This window comes from Haliotis rufescens, unplaced genomic scaffold, assembly GCF_023055435.1.
Source record: "Haliotis rufescens isolate VD_foot unplaced genomic scaffold, xgHalRufe1.0.p SCAF_8, whole genome shotgun sequence".
Taxonomy (NCBI): domain Eukaryota; kingdom Metazoa; phylum Mollusca; class Gastropoda; order Lepetellida; family Haliotidae; genus Haliotis; species Haliotis rufescens.
The window spans coordinates 46,251,896-46,273,506 of NW_025964372.1; the positions used below are offsets into that span (position 1 = coordinate 46,251,896).

At 40.2% G+C, this 21,611-nt stretch overlaps 1 protein-coding gene across 1 annotated transcript; it reads left to right on the plus strand.

Moving 5' to 3' along the window:
* Window positions 1-6,072: 6,072 nt before the first annotated feature.
* Window positions 6,073-17,425, plus strand: LOC124143583. Its single transcript, XM_046512608.2, has 8 exons — window positions 6,073-6,351; window positions 8,670-8,823; window positions 9,645-9,808; window positions 10,779-11,039; window positions 11,910-12,188; window positions 12,826-13,104; window positions 13,667-13,831; window positions 15,132-17,425. Exons 1-8 carry the CDS (start codon window positions 6,291-6,293, stop codon window positions 15,416-15,418), a joined length of 1,650 nt encoding a protein of 549 aa, XP_046368564.1. The 5' UTR covers window positions 6,073-6,290; the 3' UTR covers window positions 15,419-17,425.
* The last annotated feature ends 4,186 nt before the right edge of the window (window positions 17,426-21,611 follow it).

The following is a 21,611-nucleotide window of genomic DNA, read 5'->3' on the forward strand; positions in this document are numbered from 1 at the left end:
GGTCGTTGCAGTGAAAACATAACTAGTTTTGCTTTGATAATATGTTTGTTTTCTATTTTCATATTACATATGTATTTAAGCTCAAATGTGTTATGTTCTCTTTTCATGATTCTGAAGGTACCACATGAAAATTGCAATTTGTATTTACCTTCTCAGTAACATATGGGCGCGTTCTGACAGAAAAGGTAATTGCATCAAAAGGAAGATATGCCACAAATTTTCTTCGCGCCTTGTTGCTCCTTCGGATCAAATTTATGTCTCTAAAAAACTTGCTTCATTTGAATTATACAGTGGACTTTTACTCGAGATTTGTGTAATATTTGGACTCGATTCATTTCAGACATCAAATGTATTGTTAAAGACACCTTGAATTAAACCGTCAATGTCAGATTTGGGCGTTACATTAACGAGGAGATATTGTATTTGGCTGAACGAGATTCGAACTGAGGACCTGACGATATCAAGCATTAGCGGATTTCCTAATCGCATAACAAATCGCAAATGGTTGCAAATGATTGAAGCAGTTTCGATCGGCGTTTAAAGCAGCATTTCTCCATTGGGAACACAAAGATTCTATTTTCAACATTCATCATTTTGGTGCATTTCTTGGTGCATCACATCAATGTTTTCGTGGTGACAATAATAACGCAGATTTACCTTATTGACGCTGAGCTTGTAAGTTCCCGCAGAATTCAAAAGTCGATCACTGTATTTGCCAACGTGACATGACAAGTCACGCATGACAAAGATGGGAGAGTGACAATTCCTGAGGCTGTGACACCACTCGACACACATTTTAGGACCGAACGGTACTCGGACATCATTCTCGTCCATCCCTGCAGGAGAGGAGTACTTTAGGGTCACTGTCATCACAGCAAATAGGAGATGTGTCTTGTACATGTTTCTTCATCTACAATTAAAACAATTCTGAAACGTTCTTCAATGAACTCTCTTTGAGTAAACGATATCGAAGAAGCCAACACACCATGGGATGCCATTATCACGATTACTGTCTCTGGAGAAATTTTCAACACATTGGAATCGATGCACACCTATGAATATGTTATAAGGGTAACGCTATTTTTCAGGGCATTATCATTTGCAGAATCCCGAGGTCATTAACTGCCTGACGAAGGAGGCCAGTTGAAAAAAACGAGGGCTTCTGCAAATGATAATGCCCTGTAAACTAGCGTAACCTTTATTATAGCTAAAATGGATGGAATTTGTTATCAAATGAAATAGAAACAACAATTTACTGCAATCGACACCAATGTCACTGACCAACTTTTACAAATATGGAAAAGTCATAGAACAAACCAGATGAGGTCACTATTGAACGTGACGTCACCTATCCCTATCTATGACGTCACCTAACAACGGGCGTGATAATGGCCCGTCGTCAAGCAATATGAGGGCATTATCAAGTTACAGTGGCATGCGGGCGGTTTAATGATAAATCTATCCATTTTAGCTATAAATATTATTAACATATCGATAACAGAATAAAACATTATCCAGAACCCATTATCCGCTGAAACAGATTCCATTGGCCACAAAAGGCACTATAGTGGTTCAAACTATATGTATAAGCCATACAAAAATCGGATTTTAGGACGAAAGTGTGTACGAGAGGTGGGTACAAACACTTTAAAAGAAAGCTGAGATAGCAGGACGATGCATGCTGCCTGCTGGAATGATATATGATTCCCAACTGAGCAAATTACATTCTGTCTTCAAAGTAGATTTATCAATCATGTAATCCAAGCCCACCTCCACCCCTTCCCGATTATCAAAGGTTGCGTCCCTGAGTATCAGAAAGTAAACTGTACATGACTCTCAATTGCAACGTCAATGGGAGACGGCGAATGCCAGCTCCCCAACTCATGCCGATGGAGAACTGGTACCCATACAGATACAAGTATATATTAGTTCCCTTGTGAAAATAAAATAAATGTCCAGATATAGTCAGACATACTTGTAGTTTGATATACTAATAGCCTACACTAAAGAAAACCATATCGTTTCCCAGTTTTGTGATGGGCATAAGATAACGTGCTAACGTTGTCACACAGGCATGCTTGAATTACTTGAGATTCCTTATCATTATGGGAATGGTTTCATTGTATTCCCCGCCAGTGGGCTGTATTAAATATATACGATTCTATAATCCTTTAATATATCTAAAAGACTAAACCTTTCGAGAATCAAATGTAGTATGTTGTAGACATTCCAACACCCCGACCCCTCCACTGAGAGAGGATTTTGATATTTTGGACCCTTCTCTTTTATAAATGCGAGATCCCCCGTTGAAATTTGGTAATCTTCGAGTGTGATAGAGAAATATGAACGGCCCTAACATCACATCATCTACATGACAATACATATATAAACTATTCACACTGTTAACATTGGGAATATATTTTCTTTCATAAATACCTTATATGTATACAACACATTTCACTCGAACCAGAAGATAAAAACACACTCAATAGTCCCTTCGTCAACACTTGTCATCATTAAAGGATGTGCCAGCTTCAGGTGGCTAGAGAATACAACATTTTAATACATCATGATTAGATGAAATAGAGAATCGCCATTTGAGAATTAATGTTTATAGTTCATTGTGCAAAGTACTCCAAGTGTGGATAATTAATACTTCTACTGAGAGGATGATGGGGATATTGAAAAAATAATGACAAATCAATATATATTGAAAGACACCTGAAACAAGCCATGTCTCATCATTTGTTGAATGTGATATAAACATATTTGTTTCCATAAAGTGGAGGGATTGGCAAACAAGCAAATCTTGCTTATCCGAATGCCTCTCTCAAACATGATACATGTACAAATAGCAATGTATGGACAGTGACATGAGAAATAGCATACATTGTATACTTGGCATTAAAGATAAGTATTGTTCTGTAAATGTGTAATTACTGGATTATCTTCCATAACTACAGTTACATTATTATTTACATTCAGCACAACATCGCAGTATCATATGGCAAAGCCAACATCTCAGACAAAATCTCTAAATCGGCAAGAAGATGGAATAAAACTATGCACCGATTTCAAAATTTCAAGATTTGTTACTGTCGTTAAATTTGAATTACCATTTAGAATTGAATTTAAATCATATCATTTTACGAAATAATACATGTTTTGCCTTACTGTACTGTTTAAGGGACACGTAAGAAAGAATTGAAGTGCATCTTCCGTATGACAGCCACAACAACATCTCGGGCTGTCGGATATAAATCTGGCAAATTTGTCGGCGTTAAGATCACTGCAGCCAAGCCTGGGAGGGGAGTGTATAACCTGACAGAATCTTGATCTATAATTTGTATCAAAGTATATACCATTCCTATCATTGCTTTTTATAAAACTTTTAAAACTTCTTAAGCTGCTGGCACTGGTGTATTCAATAGGTAGTGAGTTCCAAATATTAACTGTATCTGGAATAAATGATTTGGCATAATTCTTTGATTTACACTTTGTGGTTTGCAGCTGTAAGCAGTTTCTCAAATTATAATCACTTGCATCCGACACTCTATTTGGAACTAAGGATGAGAGATAGTCCGGTACCAGATTGTCAACCATTTTATAAAATATATATTTGTTTTTATGTGGTACCGTGGGCGACATGCTTCACAGTTTAGGTACTGGACACACGCACAGAACTGTGTGTTCCTGATGTTGGGTATATTTGTGGGGTCTCTTGCGTCAATTCTTAAGCATTCCTGCATATCTGAAGCTTTTCTTATTGAATGCATGTAATAAACTCGTCCATGCTCTGATCAACACCGTCGGTTTATTGTCAATAAAGATTATGACATTACAGCTTTGTCTTCTTTGATAGGCATTTAGAAGATGGAGTACTAAGTAAGGATAATAATTTATGGATGAACAACTTAACAATTAAGAGCGACGTTTTGGTGTACATTCTAACACCGTTATCAAGCAAGTGAAACAAAGAGTGTGGTTGACATGACTATTTTCAAGTAGGACTTCTTTGTTCGGCGTTTAGAAGTTGGAGTACTAAGTAAGGATGAGAATTTATGGATGAACAGCCGTGCTCGATAACGGTGTTAGAACCTACACCGAAACGTTCCTCTTAATTGTAATAAAGAAGTTGTTCATCCATAAATTCATATCCTTCCTTTCAAGTAGGAGGTAATGTTTATACAGTAATGTAGATATTTTATTCTGGAGTAGAGAAGCCTGTTATGTACACACGAGGGTAGTGATGACAATCATCGGTCTTTCAACCGTGAATCAACCGTGATCAAGGCTATTACATACCCTCGGCGTACCATCAACTCATCAAAGACCCAAATCAGCCATAATCCTGTTGTTTATATTACTGACTTCATCCTTTGTTTATGACACGGGTGTACATTACACTTGATGTTACAGTAATAGTTTGCTACATGTCTTTAGTACTTGACAAAGGAATTCGCTGCAACATCTCATATTATGGATCTTGTTGGTTGACATCAGTCTTACAAAGGATTCAGATGTTGGTGGATTGATTGGATGATTGGAATATTCTCTTTACGGCTGGGGATATTTCCCCCTTATAAATAATACAGGAAGTTTATCTTTCACATAATCAAGGGCGGTCGGGTACCCTCGTGGTTAAAACGTTCACTCGTCACGCCGAACACCCGGGTTCGATTCCCGAAACGGAAACAATGCTTCCCGACACCGGAACAATGTGTGAAGCCCTTGTCTGGTGTTCCCCGTCGTGGTATTGCTGGAACTTGCTAAAAGCGGCGTAAAACCATACTCACAGGCTCCCCATAATCAAGATCACAAACAGGGCAGACTAAACAGCATCTTCCCGAGGCAAGGAAGGAAGTTAACCGACCTTAAATGAATATTGACTTATGAGTACATGAATTAGGTCCCTTCTATGTCCTACCCCCTCTGTTTTCCCTCTTGAAGTGCATCATATCACTTGCGCGTCTGGATTACAAACATGCACAGATTTGGAAATCGCCCAGTTGACGATACACATGTTCTGCAAATCCTGCAATCGAACGAATTCAGACGGCAGTTGCCATGTTATTAATGAACTGGATGCCGAAATCGTTTTGATTGGACTTTGCATTGACTCATGTCAGTCGAGCCAAATGTAACTCCACAATTCTAGCCTAGTTCGGAAAGGGTGAAAACTGAACTTTTAAAGTCAGTTATCTCCCTTGCCCCGGGAAGCTGTTTTAACAGAAGCGTTCTTTATGCGGTGTCTTTGTATACCGGCAACATTCAACTGCAATCTGAAGTTATTACACCAAAAACTGGTACATATTTCCGTTATTTAGGGCGAAGGTCACAGTTTAAATGGGTTTTCACACTCAGTGAAGATTTAAACTGTAAATCATAATTCCGTTAATGAAGCGTGGAGAGAGTGGTACATTATGAAAGAAGCAGTCATAAAATGTCTGTTTGGCGATTATCATATATGTTTTTTGTTTTGTTTTGTTGTTTAACGCCGCGATATTGCAGCTACATGTATATGACGGCGATCTGTAAATAATCGAGTCTAGGCCAGACAATCCAGTGATTCACATCATGAGCATCAATCTACGAATTTGAGATAAGATGACCTGCATCAACCAAGTCAGCGAGCCTGACCACCCGATCCCGTCAGTATCCTTTTACGACAAGCATGGTCGCCTTTTACGACAAGCATGGGTTGCTGAAGACCTATTCTACCCCGGATCTTCACGGGTCTACCATAAATGATGAGATGCAACTCATGTCTTGACGTGGCCATATAAATCTAAAACCATATCAAAAAAAATAATTCTAATATGAGATAGTTAAATATTACCAAATGGGGGCGTCCAGGCAAAATAATCGAAAATAATGTTCTTTATTGTAATACTACTGGTTTTCCTTCTTGAAGTGCATCATATCACTAGAGCACCTTGACTAAAACGATCAGTATAACATAAGTATGTTTACCATTATCACCAAGAGTTTTAATCATGCTGTATGCTTGGTGGGGAAGTATATGCTGTGGTAGCTGATTCAGTCTGAAACATTACTTGACTGCTCTGGATGAATCATGATACTGGAGACTTGCACACTCACAATGATGTTACAATAAGTGGTTGCTGAGACCTTCCACATGTATTCGTCAGTATATGCTTGTGTGAGAACTGATTCCCCACTACTACATTCACTAAACTGTACGTGACATTATTAATGTTCCTGTTTCTGAAAAAGGATGTTCAGTAATATCAGGAAGCGTATCTGTACTATGAACTCATTATAGTACGATGGACAAGGCGGCGTTTGGCTGCATAGTAGCTGTCCTGACCAGGGTTTTCTTGCTGCAAGGTAAGATATGCCTTAAATAATATTTGAACAGGTGTGTTACATTTATTGGCTTTAGTCTTGATTTAAACATATTTTATTCAGATTGAAATGGATTGGGAACAAGTTATCCAACTGGAGACTCCCTCTCCATGGTATTTACAAAGCGTGTACAGTAAATCATATACAAGGAAAACAGAAAAGAAGATGAGTGTAAAGATAACAAGAAATGTACAAAAGAGTATACTAGTATATGTACATTAAAGTGTTACCCAAATCTCTTTGTATGACTTATAAACATTTGCACTGCTTTAAAGATGTGTTGATTTTCGATAATGGACAAACATTCATTTCCGTTTAACATCAAATTTAAATCTAATTTAGCATTTTTGTTCACGGCGTTCTGTAAAATGTCCCGAATTATTATTAACATAGTTTTCTTTGGTGGACGTACAATGGACACTTTAATCAATAATGATATGCGTTTTCACATGGATCACCACATTGACATATTGGATCACATTTTACCTCTATTCTGTATATATCATAATTTAACTGGCTTTTCATGTATCTTAATCGAGTATGATAAATATTCAACTTTCTAACACCATAGGAAAAATATGGAGGTGCAATGACTTGCTCTTTTTGTATGTATGTCTTGAATTGGGATGTAGATGTACAATTTCTACCTGCTGCAGGAATAGTGTTCCATAACCTTACAGTTGATGGAATAAAAGAACACGTTGAGTGTTTTAATCTAGTATATGGAATCTCAATATTGTCTGAATTTCTTAAATTATATGATATATTTGAACCTACAGTGGTTGGTACACTGTCTTTAAGGTAAGTTGGGGCAATATTACTTTGTATTTTGTAGAACAAACATAGCTTGCGTTTCCTTCTTCGTTCTTTTAACGTTTCCCATCCTGTTTCATAATACAGATGTGTGTGCGAAGTATACTTTGGGAGCCCAGTAACTACTCTGGCAGCTTCTAGTTGGAGATTTTCTAACTGAGTTGATTATTCTATATTACACCCATCCCACACTTCACACGCATATTCGAAATGGGGTCTTATGAAGATTGTATATACTTTATTTAGTGTATTTCTGTTCAATATGAATTTTAATTTTCTCATTGAATTTATCATTTTTGATGTTGGCTTTAGTCTTGAGCGCATCATTCTGGTATTGCCGCATATGTTTACTAATGACCCAAGAATTTTCAACCATGTGTGCACTTTAGGCGGACGGATCCCAAGACGGACGCCCCTATCATAACCTTAACACGCAAACAGTCTTCAAACTTCTTTACTTGCTTCGTAAAGTTACCACTGCACACACGTTTCACAAAGTGGCAAAGGGAATCGGGTATCGCTGTAAGGAGCTTCCTTGCAGTATCTGACATACAGAACACGCTTTTTGATTAGCTTATGTCGTATAAACGTTGTTACGATCCATTGGCTTTCGCTGACAAGAGTTACCGTTCTACCCGCTTGTCCGAAAACCACCAATATATCGGTAGTGTCAAATGTTTAAGAGGCTATTGAGTTCTTGACCGAAACAAAGGACGGGGAAACATCTACATCTTCTGGACCGACAGAATATTTTATGATATACTCCAAGTAGCACCCGAAATTTAATTCAACTAGAACGTGTCTGTATACCATGTGAAATCCCCACCTTTTCATGAATGCCCACCAGCTTCCCCACCAGAAACATGTATCATGGCGCATCAGCTCTACCACATCAAGTGACATCCTGCATACTCAGTGCCGTACATCTTTGAAACAAAACGATCCATGCCTCTAGCTACCTTAGTAACAAAGCATTTCCGATTTCATTAGATCACTTCCTGTTTCAGATAACACATGCCCAGTGCAGCACAACTTTGGAAAAGAAAGACCTATACCTGTAGCTTCCTTCATAAAATGAAAAGCATCTTGACCTTCAATGTCGACCATGAACTGCCTTGAGATAATATTTATAAAGTTTGATCAAATTTTAGTTATATACTAGTATATGTGTGTGCGGTAGCTTTATGGGACGTAATCAAAGGGTTGTACGAATAAATATACACAGTAGCATCGACATACAATCACATTTTAGGATCAACTTCTCCATGGACAAGTGTGCCAGCTAAGTGGATGTTCACACACATACCACAACCTCTCCTGAACTGTTCACATATTCACATCCGTTCATTCCATTCCTGTCTTCCTATCAATAAAGGAAATAATCTTCACCCGTGGGATAGAATAGGCAAATTGCTTTATCTTTCGAACAAAGTCATTCCCCAAAGTAGACACCATACGTTACACGTATTTCGTTATGTTTCCTTCAGAAGCTGCCTCGAGCAAGATCAGGATAGAACCCGGTCATGGGACCAACAGGGGGCGTCTTCAGGTGTTTAATGATGGAATTTGGGGAACGGTCTGTAATGACAACTTTGGAAACTTCGATGCTAGGGTCGCCTGCAGGGCTCTAGGAATTGACAGGTGTTTGTACAGTTTGTATATGGTTTGGTTTGGTTTGGTTTGGTTTGTTGTTTAACGCCGCACTCAGCAATATTCCAGCTTTATGACGGCGGTCTGTAAATAATCGAGTCTGGTCCAGACAATCCAGTGATTGACAACATGAGCATCGATCCACGCAATTGGGATCGATGACATGTATCAACCAAGTCAGCGAGCCTGACCACCCGATCCCGTTAGTCGCCTTTGACGACAAGTTTAGTCGCCTGTTACGGCAACCAATCATCTGTCATCCCTTCCCGTCCATATCTCAGATAGTGTGTTGATTGTGGTGGACCTGGCTTACTGGGGGCACGGGTGGCCCAGTCGTCTAAGGCGCCGCAATTCGCTGTGCAGAGTTGCGTCCCTTTGGCACGCCAGAAACCTATGACAGTGGGTTCGAATCCCGGTTCGCCCCGATTATGTTTCTAGGTTTGTCAGCACCATACCCGTGCTCGTTGGTTTCACCGAAGTGGTAAACGTCTGAGACCTGCATCACTTCGGGCTTTCCTCCCACATTAAGCTAACACGCCGTAATATAACTGTAATACTGTTAAAACCGGCGTTAAACCCAACTCACTCACTCACTCCTTGCTTACTGCTGTTTGTATAATTGGCCAAACGATATCATTTTAACTAAAGAAATGGTCATATATCAACGCCCGTTAACACTAACAATGCACTGAAGCTAACCATACATGTTAGCTCATCGTTTCTAGCATGGGTAGGGGGGGATATGTTGTGAACGTTTTGTTTGCCTTTAAACTGGGAAATGTAAGCAAATGATTCTAATTACTATTCAACAGTAAGTATGCTGTCCCTTGGAACTTTGGACCTGGTTCTGGGCCAATACTACTGGATGACCTCAGATGTGATGGCAGCGAGACGAGCTTTGATGACTGCCTTCACAATGGCTGGGGCAACCACGAATGTGAACACATTGAAGATACTGGGGTCGTATGCACAGACGGTGAGGCATTGGAATCCACAATTTTAGATTCTACCATTAACAACTGTAGGATCTTCCTGTTCGATACTGATACACGGTTTTAGTTTTCACTTCGTATGCATACTGTTATTGCGATCCTTATTCTAATACGGAATTCTATCATGTTCCCGGGTAATCATTGTGTTTTCCACTATAGTTCAGTATTATTTATGTGTAATAGTACCACAACCCCATATTCTATAGACACAGTGTAGTCAGTGAATGTCGTGAAACGCGAAAGTCAGCAATATTCCGCCAAAAGACCTGTTCATAATTATGCCTGGATCAGACAAAAAAGCAGTTGGTGCTATTAGCAACATCCCACATCGTGTGGCTACGATGAGCCAAGACCAGATGCAATCCGTGCCAGCTTCATGTGTAGGCAATGAGTGAGTGAGTGAGTGTGGTTTTACGCCGCGTTTAGCAATATTCCAGCAATATCACGGCTGGGGACACCAGAAATGGACTTCACACATTGTACCCATGTCGGGAATCGAACCCGGGTCTTCGGCGTGACGAGCGAACGCTTTAAACACTAGACTACCCGACCGCCCCTGTAGGCAATGAGCTAGATGTAATTTCACATACTGGTATCATCTGGAAGGACCACGCGATATACTGATTTCTATTCGTATGTACATTCCGCAAAAGTATGATGGACTTGTCGGAGTGGTAGCTCAGTCTCACTATGGGGGCGGTCGGGTAGCCTAGTGGTTAAAGCGTTCGCTCGTCACGCCGAAGACCCGGGTTCGATTCCCGACATGGGTACAATGTGTGAAGCCCATTTCTGGTGTCCCCCGCCGTGATATTGCTGGAATATTGCTAAAAGCGGCGTAAAACCATACTCACTCACTCACTCACTCACTATGAGTCTTAATCAGAGATGGGCATTAAAAAAGCAATACATTTCATAACGATAACTAAAATCGAAACTTCATTTTTATATTTTTAGATGAGGTGATCATAACACCAACAAATGTCCCCATCACGGTGCCTGAAGGTGACCAAGTTAATTTCACATGTGTTGAACATGGTAACAGGGGTTTACCATCAGAGTACCTGTGGTCTATCGGGACACGGACTATGTCCAGACAATCCAGCGTTATACTGACTGCGGAGAGACACATGTTCAACAATGGCAACCTGAAGTGTACTGTGACGAGCGTTATTGGGTCCAGGTTTGAGAGTGCAACAGTGAGCATTGATGTACAGTGTAAGTACATCCCAATGTGAGTGAGTGAGTGAGTGAGTTGGGTTTAACGCCGCTCTTAACAGTATTCAAGTTATATCGCGGCGTGTCAGCTTAATGTGGGAGGAAAGCCCGAAGTGATGCAGGTCTCAGACGTTTACCGCTTCGATGAAACCCACGAGCACGGATATGGTGCTGACAAACCTAGAAACATAATCGTGGCGAACCGGGATTCGAACCCACAATCATAGGTTTCTGGCGTACCTAAGGGACGCAACTCTGCACAGCGAATCGCGGCGCCTTAGACGATTGGGCCACCCGTGCCCCCACATCCCAATGTCACAACACTGAAAGGACATCCATGTGTGGAAGAGGTCGCATTTGTCTTTAAGAGATTTTTCTACATCTTATAAACGAAGCAAACTATTAGATAAAGTAGACAGTTGTATCATAATAAACAGAGCGAGTGAGTATGGTTTTACGCCGCTTTTAGCAATATGCCAGCAATATCACGACGGGGGACACCAGAAATGGGCTTCACACATTGTACCCATGTCGGGAATCGAACCCGGGTCTTCGGCGTGACGAGCGAACGCTTTAACCACTAGGCTACCCGACCGCCCCCATAATAAACAGAGGTTGGACGGAATCTTACATTTAGACTTCTGTGTGTGTTTGTGTTTGTGTGCGTGTGCATGCTTGTGTGTTGTGCCCAAGGCAGTCTGATTCAGCAGACCATCGAGATTGATTATTCTTTTGGCGACGACGTGTGAATGTGAATTTCAGTTATACAAAGGTATGCACTGATCATGTCTGTGTGGTACCTGAGACGCCAAATTGCGGGACCCACTCAACTCCAAACCCTATTTTATCACAGATAATTGTGCATTTCAGATCCACCACCAGCTTTCATAGAAACATCTCTTAGTGTCATCGAGGGCAACCACACAAGCATTTGCGTTGATGTTGTGGGTAATCCTTCACCAACTCCTGCCAAGTGGAGGAAGATGGGACTGACCTCACAGTGGCATAATTCTACCTGCAGTATTCATGAAGTGGACGAGTCGGATTCCGGAGATTACCTGGTGGTCATGGAGAACACACTCGTTAACAATGTAATTAACAGCACGAAGACAGGAACTGGTGTTCAGGTGGTGAATCTGATGGTCATGTGTAAGTATGAGTCAGTCAGTCAGTCAGTCTGTCAGTTAGATGCCACTTCAAACAACATTACTGTCATGTCCCTTACTGTGGATGGAAAGCCTCGGGTCTCAGGTCTTGACCATTTGATATTTGGGGTACGGGTGGGTAGCTGTGGGGTTTGGATAGGTGTGCTGGCATTGTATGGATAAATAGATAAAGCTGTAGCTGAACAAAAACATTATGCTCTAAACAAAAGATTTTCTTGCAATTTACTCTTTTCTCGATAAATTTCTACACTGTTGTGTTGGTATTGGAATTGGAAAGAAAATAAGGCATACATGCATTTTTTAATTTTTTTTTATTACAACGTGTTTGTATCGTTTTCTATCATGAAGTTGTCCGATTTTCGATCACGTACGCTGATACAACTGAATTTCGTTTATCCGACATATTCGTTAATCCGACATAATAATGTCCAACCGACCATTACGGATTACCGGGACTTGACTGTATATGACTTTACTGAATCGAGAAGGTGGTATACTGGAATATAAATATATTAGATTTGTATCTTTTTAATGCCAGATTGTCCCAAGAATATCTGTCACAATACTTACACCGTACACTAGAATCTAACTAAATTAGATGTGTATCTTTTCGATGCCAGATGGACCCAAGCTTTCCTGCAAGGAAACTTACACCGTGTTTGAGAATACAACGGCTCTGATGAAATGCCACGTCGAAGCTCACCCTCCTGCCACCATCACCTGGAGCCGAGCAGGAAGCTCTGCTGCCCAACAGCACAGCGGGTGTCAGTACAGGATCCCCACTGTGCAGTTGTCTCACCGTGGTGACTACATCTGTACTGCGTCCAACACCCTGGCAGACTACATGGGCAGAAGCCACATTAAAACAGATTCATGCAGAATACAGCTGATTGTTAGATGTAAGTATGTCTTTTCACAGTTTGCATTGCAGCAACATACAATTTCAATTTTGAAGTATCAGACACAATACTTTCATGGAGGTGTTAATGGTGTTTGTTTTATGCAAATTGTGTGAGTGGCGGGTGCTTCATGTTTGGCAGGACATGCTTACCCTTTTCGGGAACACCTGGACCCACTTGCACAAAGCGATCTTAGCGTTGACTATCGTAAGCCTATGTTAAAGAATGGGAGTTACGATAATCTTAGCACTAAAATCGCTTTGTGCATGTGGGCCCTGGTGTCATCACTGATATATATTGATCCATTCACATCGTTTATTTAATTTTCATGGCTATTTTACCTTTTATGCTCAATCGAATCTGTTTCGCCCGATAATCCAGGTTACTTCCTGGTGCTGACATTTTATATTGTGTGATAACACTGCTATGTCGGTATTAAATAGAAGAATTAATCTGAAAAGGGTATCAAAATATGTGTTCATTTACAATTCACTTCTTGTGATAACTTGTCTACTTAATGGCATCAAATGTTTTAATGAACCATTCAATTTTCATTACACAGCATACGAAGAATTAAAGAACCAAAGTCTGATGATAGACACATCCTCATCCTTATGCTTTCCCATTCACAAAGCCTACATTGTAGGTGGCAGCCTTGGAGCTATCATTCTGGCTTTCATGGTCCTCAGCCTTGTAATGATAATCAGGCTACAGAATCTATCTACAGGTAAGCTACATATACCACGATGTTGATATAGACTTATCATATCTCACATTCTTCAAAACGGGGGTGATAGGGCAGCCTTGTGGTTAAAGCGTTCGCTCGTCGCGCCGAAGGCCCGGGTTCTATCCACCGCATGGTAACATTGAATGAAGTCCATTGCCAAAAGCGGTGTAAAACCCAACTTATTCATCCACTCACTCAACCCGTGAAGATCCGGGGTAGAATAGGTCTTCAGCAAGCAATGCTTGCCGTAAAAAGCGACCATGCTTGTCGTTAGGCGCCTAACGGGATCGGATGGTAAGGCTCGCTGACTTGGTTCATACATGTCATCGTATCCCGATTGCGTGGATCGATTCTCATGATGCCAATCACTGGATTGTCTGGTCCAGACTCGATTATTTACAGACCGCTGTCATATAGCTGTTGTCGTTAAACAACAAACAAACAAAACAGACAAACATTCACTCACTCACGCCCATACGTCTATGGGGCCTCTGAGACTTGGGCAGAATTCTCTCTTAAGTCTTCCATAAAACTATGATCGCGGGTTTGAATCCCATATTCGTTGTCATCAGGATCCTATGCTTGTCATCCCATTTATGTGTGTTTCATAAAAGTACTGAATGTCTCACTTTGACCCTTCCTTCCACATTAAACAAATTACGATGACAGGGAGGGATAAAACAGAAATTCTGTTTAAGGCGGCTTAACCCACTTGCTCACTCAAGACCACATCAGTTTTCACCTGGGTTTTGACTCATGGGTATCGCGGATATCTACATAGTATATTATTATTTTAAAATCGTGCACAGGGGAGATATTTCCACTTGATTATAGGGGTATCATATTTGTCTTCACTAATTTCCCTACAGGTCAAGCAAACATGAATAACCAAGCTTCACTTGGTTCATGAAGATCCAGGGTAGAGTAGCTCTTCAGCAACCCATGCTTGTGGTAAAAGGCGACTGTTGTTTGTTGGTTTGTTGTTTAACGCCGCACTATTCCATCTATATGAGACCCGTGAAGATTCCGGGGTAGAATAGGTCTTCAACAACCCAAGCTTGCGGTAAAAGGTGACTATGTTTGTCGTAAGAGGCGAGTAACGGGATCGGGTGGTCAGGCTCGTTAACTTGGTTGATGCATGTCATCGATCCCAACTGCGTGGATCGATGCTCATGATATCAATCACTGGATTGTCTGGTCCAGACTCGATTATTTACAGACCGCCGTCATATAGCTGGAATATTGCTGAATGCGTCGTTAAACAACAAACCAACCAAACCAATCACTTGGTTCATTTTAGAAAGGATATCCACAAAGGAAGCTGATGGCAAGACCACCCTGTCAGACGGCGCCTACTACCTACACGGCATACACACTGATCAGAACCTACTCTGTCTGTCGACCTACGCCAACCCTCATGGCAACGTTGAATATCCATACATGGATATGAGTGGGAACGACCAAAGGTCTCACCCAAATGAGACTGTAGATGACCACAGGGAGAAGCCACACTACAGTGAAGTAGAAACACCCATGGCAGCGTATGACTATGAAAATGTACAGAACAGGGGTCTATATTGGATTTAGTTGTAGACTTCAGAAGTGATCCGATCACCTCCCTGTTACGTGTAGGTTGCAGGTTCAGTCTGTACTCAGTGCTGATGTGAGGCGTTAGTATGAGATGAGCACTGAACCTCTTGTTTAATATAAATGGAATGTACATGTACATGTAGAGCAGGTATATTTGGATAGACTTAAGTTGTCTGAAGCTGAACATTTGTCCGAAGAGTTTTACTTGCGGTTTATATTGGCGTTAATTCTCAGCTAAGAGTATTTACTTCCTGGATGGGTGGTACATCGAAAAAGCAACCCGTTTGATTTGATCACAAATGTACTGTAAGCAAAATAAATGTACTTTTTTCATTTGGATTTATTTATAGTATATTGTAAATTTCGTTGTGCATCACATAAGTTGAAAGTGCAGTATAAGCAGTTAAAAGCAAATGATGAGCCCCAAAAGTGTTTGTGTACAAACTGTAATACACGTTCTATTGATGAGTAGTTTCATTTTCTCTTGGAATGTCCTTATTTTCAGTCGTGTAGAGAAATGCTTTCGCCGCCCAATTATTATACTAATCCTTCCATTGATAAATTCTCCCAGCTTCTGTCATCGGCGTACCCTGCAGTTATTAAAAGTGTATCTATATTTCTAAAAGGAAACCTATCCAAATAAGCACTTTATTGATATGTATGTTTAGAAAGAACGCACTTTATGCATTTTGTATATGTAGTACTATGTGGCCTAAAATGCAAACAAACTTGTCATTTGTCAGAACAGGAAAGGTGCTGCACTGTGGCACTGCTAAATACATAGACTCTTGCAATCTACCCGCCGTGTATGGTAACAGTTTGAGGTATACTAAGTCTTAATGTTATTTCAGGTAACAGTATCGTACGAACAGGTATAAAGCTAGCATTTATCTTTTTGTATTGGCTAAATTCACGTTACAAGATATAGCCTGATACAGCCACTCAGCTTGCCTAGGATATTTGCTTAGTTGACCCTTGCCTGATCAGTTAATCATACCTCATTAGAAACGTATAATATACAGTCAAACCCCGTTTTCTCGAACCTAGCGAGACCATGATGTAACTTCGAGATATCTGAATATTCGAGATAACAAGGCTTGAACATCTAGACAGATCAAGTAAGTATAGACCCAAGGAAATATGATAGATCCTTCTCAAAACTGTGAATGTGGTAAAGGTAAAAGAATATGGAGTAAAGTCCAGTGTTCGAGACAGCTCCATGTACAGTAAACTACGGTTATAACGAACACGCTTATTGCGAACTAACGGATATAACGAACTAACTTTTTAGTCCCGACTATATGCTGTAGTTATGCTGTATAATACGCTTATAACGAATTACGCTTATAACGAACTAAAATTAGTAGTCCCTTTGAGTTCGTTATAACCGTAGTTTACTGTATTTTAATGTGTTTGTTCATGTTTTTTAATCCGAGATAAGAGGACAAATGTAAATAGCGAGGCTGTGACCCCTTTCAGTTATTACAAACCCACACTTAGAGGCTATATCAGATATCTCAAGCAAATGAAGTGAGACACCAAAGTAACTATTAACAAATTAGATCAAGTTAAGCCAACTATCGGTTAGAAATACTTGTGTTGTCAGTCCAGATTTGAAGAGGTCATTTACGACGACGTCGTGTTGGTGATACTAGGTACACGCGCGAGCATGTTTTGAAAGGTAGCCTAGTGGTTAAAGCGTTCGCTCGTCATGCCGAAAACCCGGGTTCGATTCCCGACATGGGTACAATGTGTGAAGCCCATTTCTGGTGTCCCCCGCCGTGATATTGCTGGAATATTGCTAAAAACGGCGTAAAACCGTACTCACTCACTCACTCTGATATGCATCCCTTGTGATGAGAGAAATAGTCCAGCACATTTTATGGACTTCTCCATCACAAGGGTTTTCGTTTGTTGTTTAACGCCGCACTCAGCAATATTCCAGCTATATGACGGCGGTCTGTAAATACTCAAGTCTGGACCAGACAATCCAGTGATTAATATCATGAGCATCGATCCACGCAATTGGGAACGATGACATGCATCAACCAAGTGATCGATCCTGACCACCCGATCCCGTAAGTCGCCTTTAACGACAAGCATAGTCACCATTTACGGCAACCATGGGTTGCTGAAGACCTATTCTACCCCGGAATCTTCACGGGTCGCTTGTTTGTTGTTTGTTGTTTATTGTTAACGCCGCACTCAGCAATAGTCCAGCTATATGACGGCGGTCTGTAAATAATCGAGTATGGACCAGACAATCCAGTGATTGACATCATGAGCATCGATCCGCGCAATTGGGATCGATAACATGCATCAACTAAGTCAACGAGATCACCCGATCGCGTTAGTAAGAGTCCCGACTAACGGGGTCGGGTGGTCGATGACATGCTTCATCCAAGCTTCCCAATTGCGTGGATCGATTCTCAAGATGGTTGGTTGGTTGGTTGGTCGACTTGTGCAATTGGGATCGATGACATATATCAACCAAGTCAGCGAGCCTGACCACTCGATCCCGTTAGTCGCCTTTTACGACAAGCATAATCGCCTTTTATGGCAAGCATGGGTTGTTGAAGACATAGTGATATCAATCACTGGGTTGTCTGGTCCAGACTCGATTATTTACAGACCGCCGTCATATAGATGGACTATTGCTGAATCGGGGCGAACCGGGATCCTCAAAGGTGATGATTTGAAATATTTATCCCTTGTGATGGCAAAATCAATAAAGTCAGGCAGTAAATGCTTGTTATTAAATCTTCACATACTGTCTCGTGTTATCAAAATATAAGAACACATAAATACTACTAATATTCATTTAGAATATTTATTTTATTGTGTGTTGTATCACCAATATTCAGCAGAAAACTACGTAAGCCATTTTTTGTTGACATTCCCAGATACAACATTTAAATTTCAATAAACATATTAGTCAACATATAAAAGTTGATATTGATGATAATGATCTTGATAACAAGTTGGAATTTTAAAATTTAAACTTAAAATTTCAAAGAATGTATCTTGAATATTTCATCTTAGTATCTTGAAATGTCAACTTAATATTTTGATATATCAATGTATGATGTATTCATATTTAAAATTATTTTGTGACAATAAACACTTAGAACAAAAATTCATCATAAAAAAATATAGTTTATTTTAGTTTGTTGGTTGGTTTGCTGTTTAACGCCGCACTCAGCAATACTCCAGCTATATGACGGCGGTCTGTAAATAATCGAGTCTGGACCAGACAATCCAGTGATTAATATCATGTGCATATCGATCAACGCAATTGGGATCGATGACATGCAACAACCAAGTCAGCGAGCCTGACCACCCGATCCCGTTAGTCGCCTTTTACGACAAGCATAGTCACCTTTTACGGCAAGCATGGGTTGCTGGAGACCTATTCTACCCCGGAATCTTCACGGGTCTAATTAATATCATGAGCATATCGATCAACGCAATTGGGATCGATGATATGCATCAACCAAGTCAACGAGCCTGACCACCCGATCTCGTTAGTCGCCTTTTACCACAAGCATGGGTTGCTGAAGACCTATTCTACCCCGGAATCTTCACGGGTCTAGTTTTTTTAAAATTATTAACTGTTAACATGCATGCCCAAAGTATACGTGTCCATACTGTTTCCACTGGAACAAAGTCTTCCTATTTAACGTCTTCCTGTCTTTGACCTCCTGCTAACTGATTTCAAGATGGCCAGCAGCTTTATTTGACTTCGATCAATAATCTATTATTTTTTTCAATTGCAAGTAAGTGCAAAGTTCAGAATACGAATGCCTGTTACTTCCTTTTCATGAAAAGAAGAAAAACCTGTTAAACTTCCATCTGTGATATTGAATTGAAAAATGTTCCCTTACTGATGTCATGTTCTTACTGGAGTGAGTGAGTGAGTTGGGTTTAACGCCGCTCTTAACAGTATTCAAGTTATATCGCGGCGTGTCAGCTTAATGTGGGAGGAAAGTCCGAAGTGATGCAGGTCTCAGACGTTTACTAGTTTGGTGAAACCCACGAGCATGGGTATGGTGCTGACAAACCTAGAAACATAATCGGGGCGAACCGGGATTCAAACCCACAATCACAGGTTTCTGGCGTGCCCAAGGGACGGAACTCTGCACATCGAATCGCGGCGCCTTCGACGACTGGGCCACCCGTGCCCCCTGTGCTGACTGGAAGCTTTAGACACTTGGACACTTTACAATTTTGAAATAGTATTTACAAAAATACATATTTTGTTCAAAATGCAATATTCAAGTTTTATGATGGCGGTATGTAAATAATCAAGTCTGGACCAAACAATCAAGTGATTAATATCATGGTCATTGATCCACACACTTGGGGTATGATGACATGCATTAACCAAGTCAGCGAGCCTGGCCGACCGATCCCGTTAGTCGCCTGTTACGACAAGCATAGTCACCTTTTACGACAAGCATGGGTTGCTGAAGACCTATTCTACCGCGAATCTTCACGGTTCACAGTATAGACATGTTTTGATAAAGTTACAAAATTCCTTCATAGAAGTTTTGTACACAGCTTACTGGAGTATTATTTTAATTTTTTAAACATTCTCAGCATTACTTAGCATTAGTAAGAGATCATTGAATAATTCATGGAGATTAAAAACTAAAATTTTGGTAACAGTTTTGACAGCTTGGGTAACAGTATTGACAGATTGTTTGTTTGTTTTTTGAGTCAGCAAAAGTAACATTTAATTTTATTCAGTTTGGTATTATTATACTTTTTGGAAAACTAAACATTCAACGCAATAATGAAGGGTACATGTTAATTAAATTGAACATTAAAACATGTCACTTGTATTTTCGGTAACAGTATGGACAAATTTCATCAAAATTAAAATGTAAATAATCAAGTAAGAATATTTGGTACTTGTTTGTACTTCTATATAATGCTATTGCTATAAGGTAAAAATGCACCCGCAATACCTCAGAAAATTATAACAAAGTCAGCCTTTAAATGATGGTTATTGCTTTATAAACGATGGAGACATATGTTCCAGTAGTATCATCTAATGTTTTTCATCTAAGAGTAAGACTAGTTTGTTAGTTAATGTGTATTGTCTTTTGTTTTGTTCTGAGGACACACGTTATTATTTGTCAATACATAATTTAAAGACATTTTTGTATGTATGTGTAACATGTTATTATTTTTAAATACATAATTTAAAGACATTTTTGTATGTATGTGTAACAACAAAGAACTTATGTTTACATTGCTCTTAAATAATGAGACGATTTCATGTTAGTTTTTTGTTTGGTTTGGTGTGTTGTTTTACGCCGCACTCAGCTATATTCCAGCTATATGACGGCGGTCTGTAAATAATCGAGACTGGACCAGACAATCCAGTGATTGATATCATGAGCATCGATCCACGCAATTGGGATCGATGACATGCATCAACCAAGCTGATCCCGTTGGTCGCCTTTTATAATATATTTTCAGTTTTTCTTCCTTGAAAATTACACACTTCGTGAAATTGACCCATATCTGTATGTTGTTATTGTTTCCTTGTGACCACATGACTTTGTAGATAATATAACTTCACGACATCAAACTAAACGGAAATGTTGAATAGCGTCCTGGCGGATATAGACCCTCGCTCGTGCAAACATTTCATCCAGAGGGTCCCTCCAATGAGGCTCGCTGACTTGGTTGATGCATGTAATCGATTCCAATTACGTGGATCGATGCTCATGATGTCAATCACTGTAACATCTGGTCCAGACTCGATTATTTAAAGACCGCCGTCTTATAGCTGGAATACTGCTGAGTGCGGCGTTAAACAACCAACCAACCAAACCAATCATATGGATGAATGTGTTTTATAAGACAGATGAATACATACGTAAACTGTCAGAAAAATCTAACAGAAAACCTGGACTAATCTTGTTTTCAAGTTGGAAGAGTGAGTGAGTATGGTTTTACGCCGCTTTTAGCAATATTCTAGCAATATCACGGCGGGGGACACCAGAGATGGGCTTCACACATTGTACCCATGTCGGGAATCGAACCCGGGTCTTCGGCGTGACGAGCGAACGCTTTAACCACTAGGCTACCCGACCGCCCCTCAAGCTGGAAGAATCACCTTGCAATTTCTATGACAAAATATCCAGACTCGATTTTTTACAGACCGCCGTCATATAGA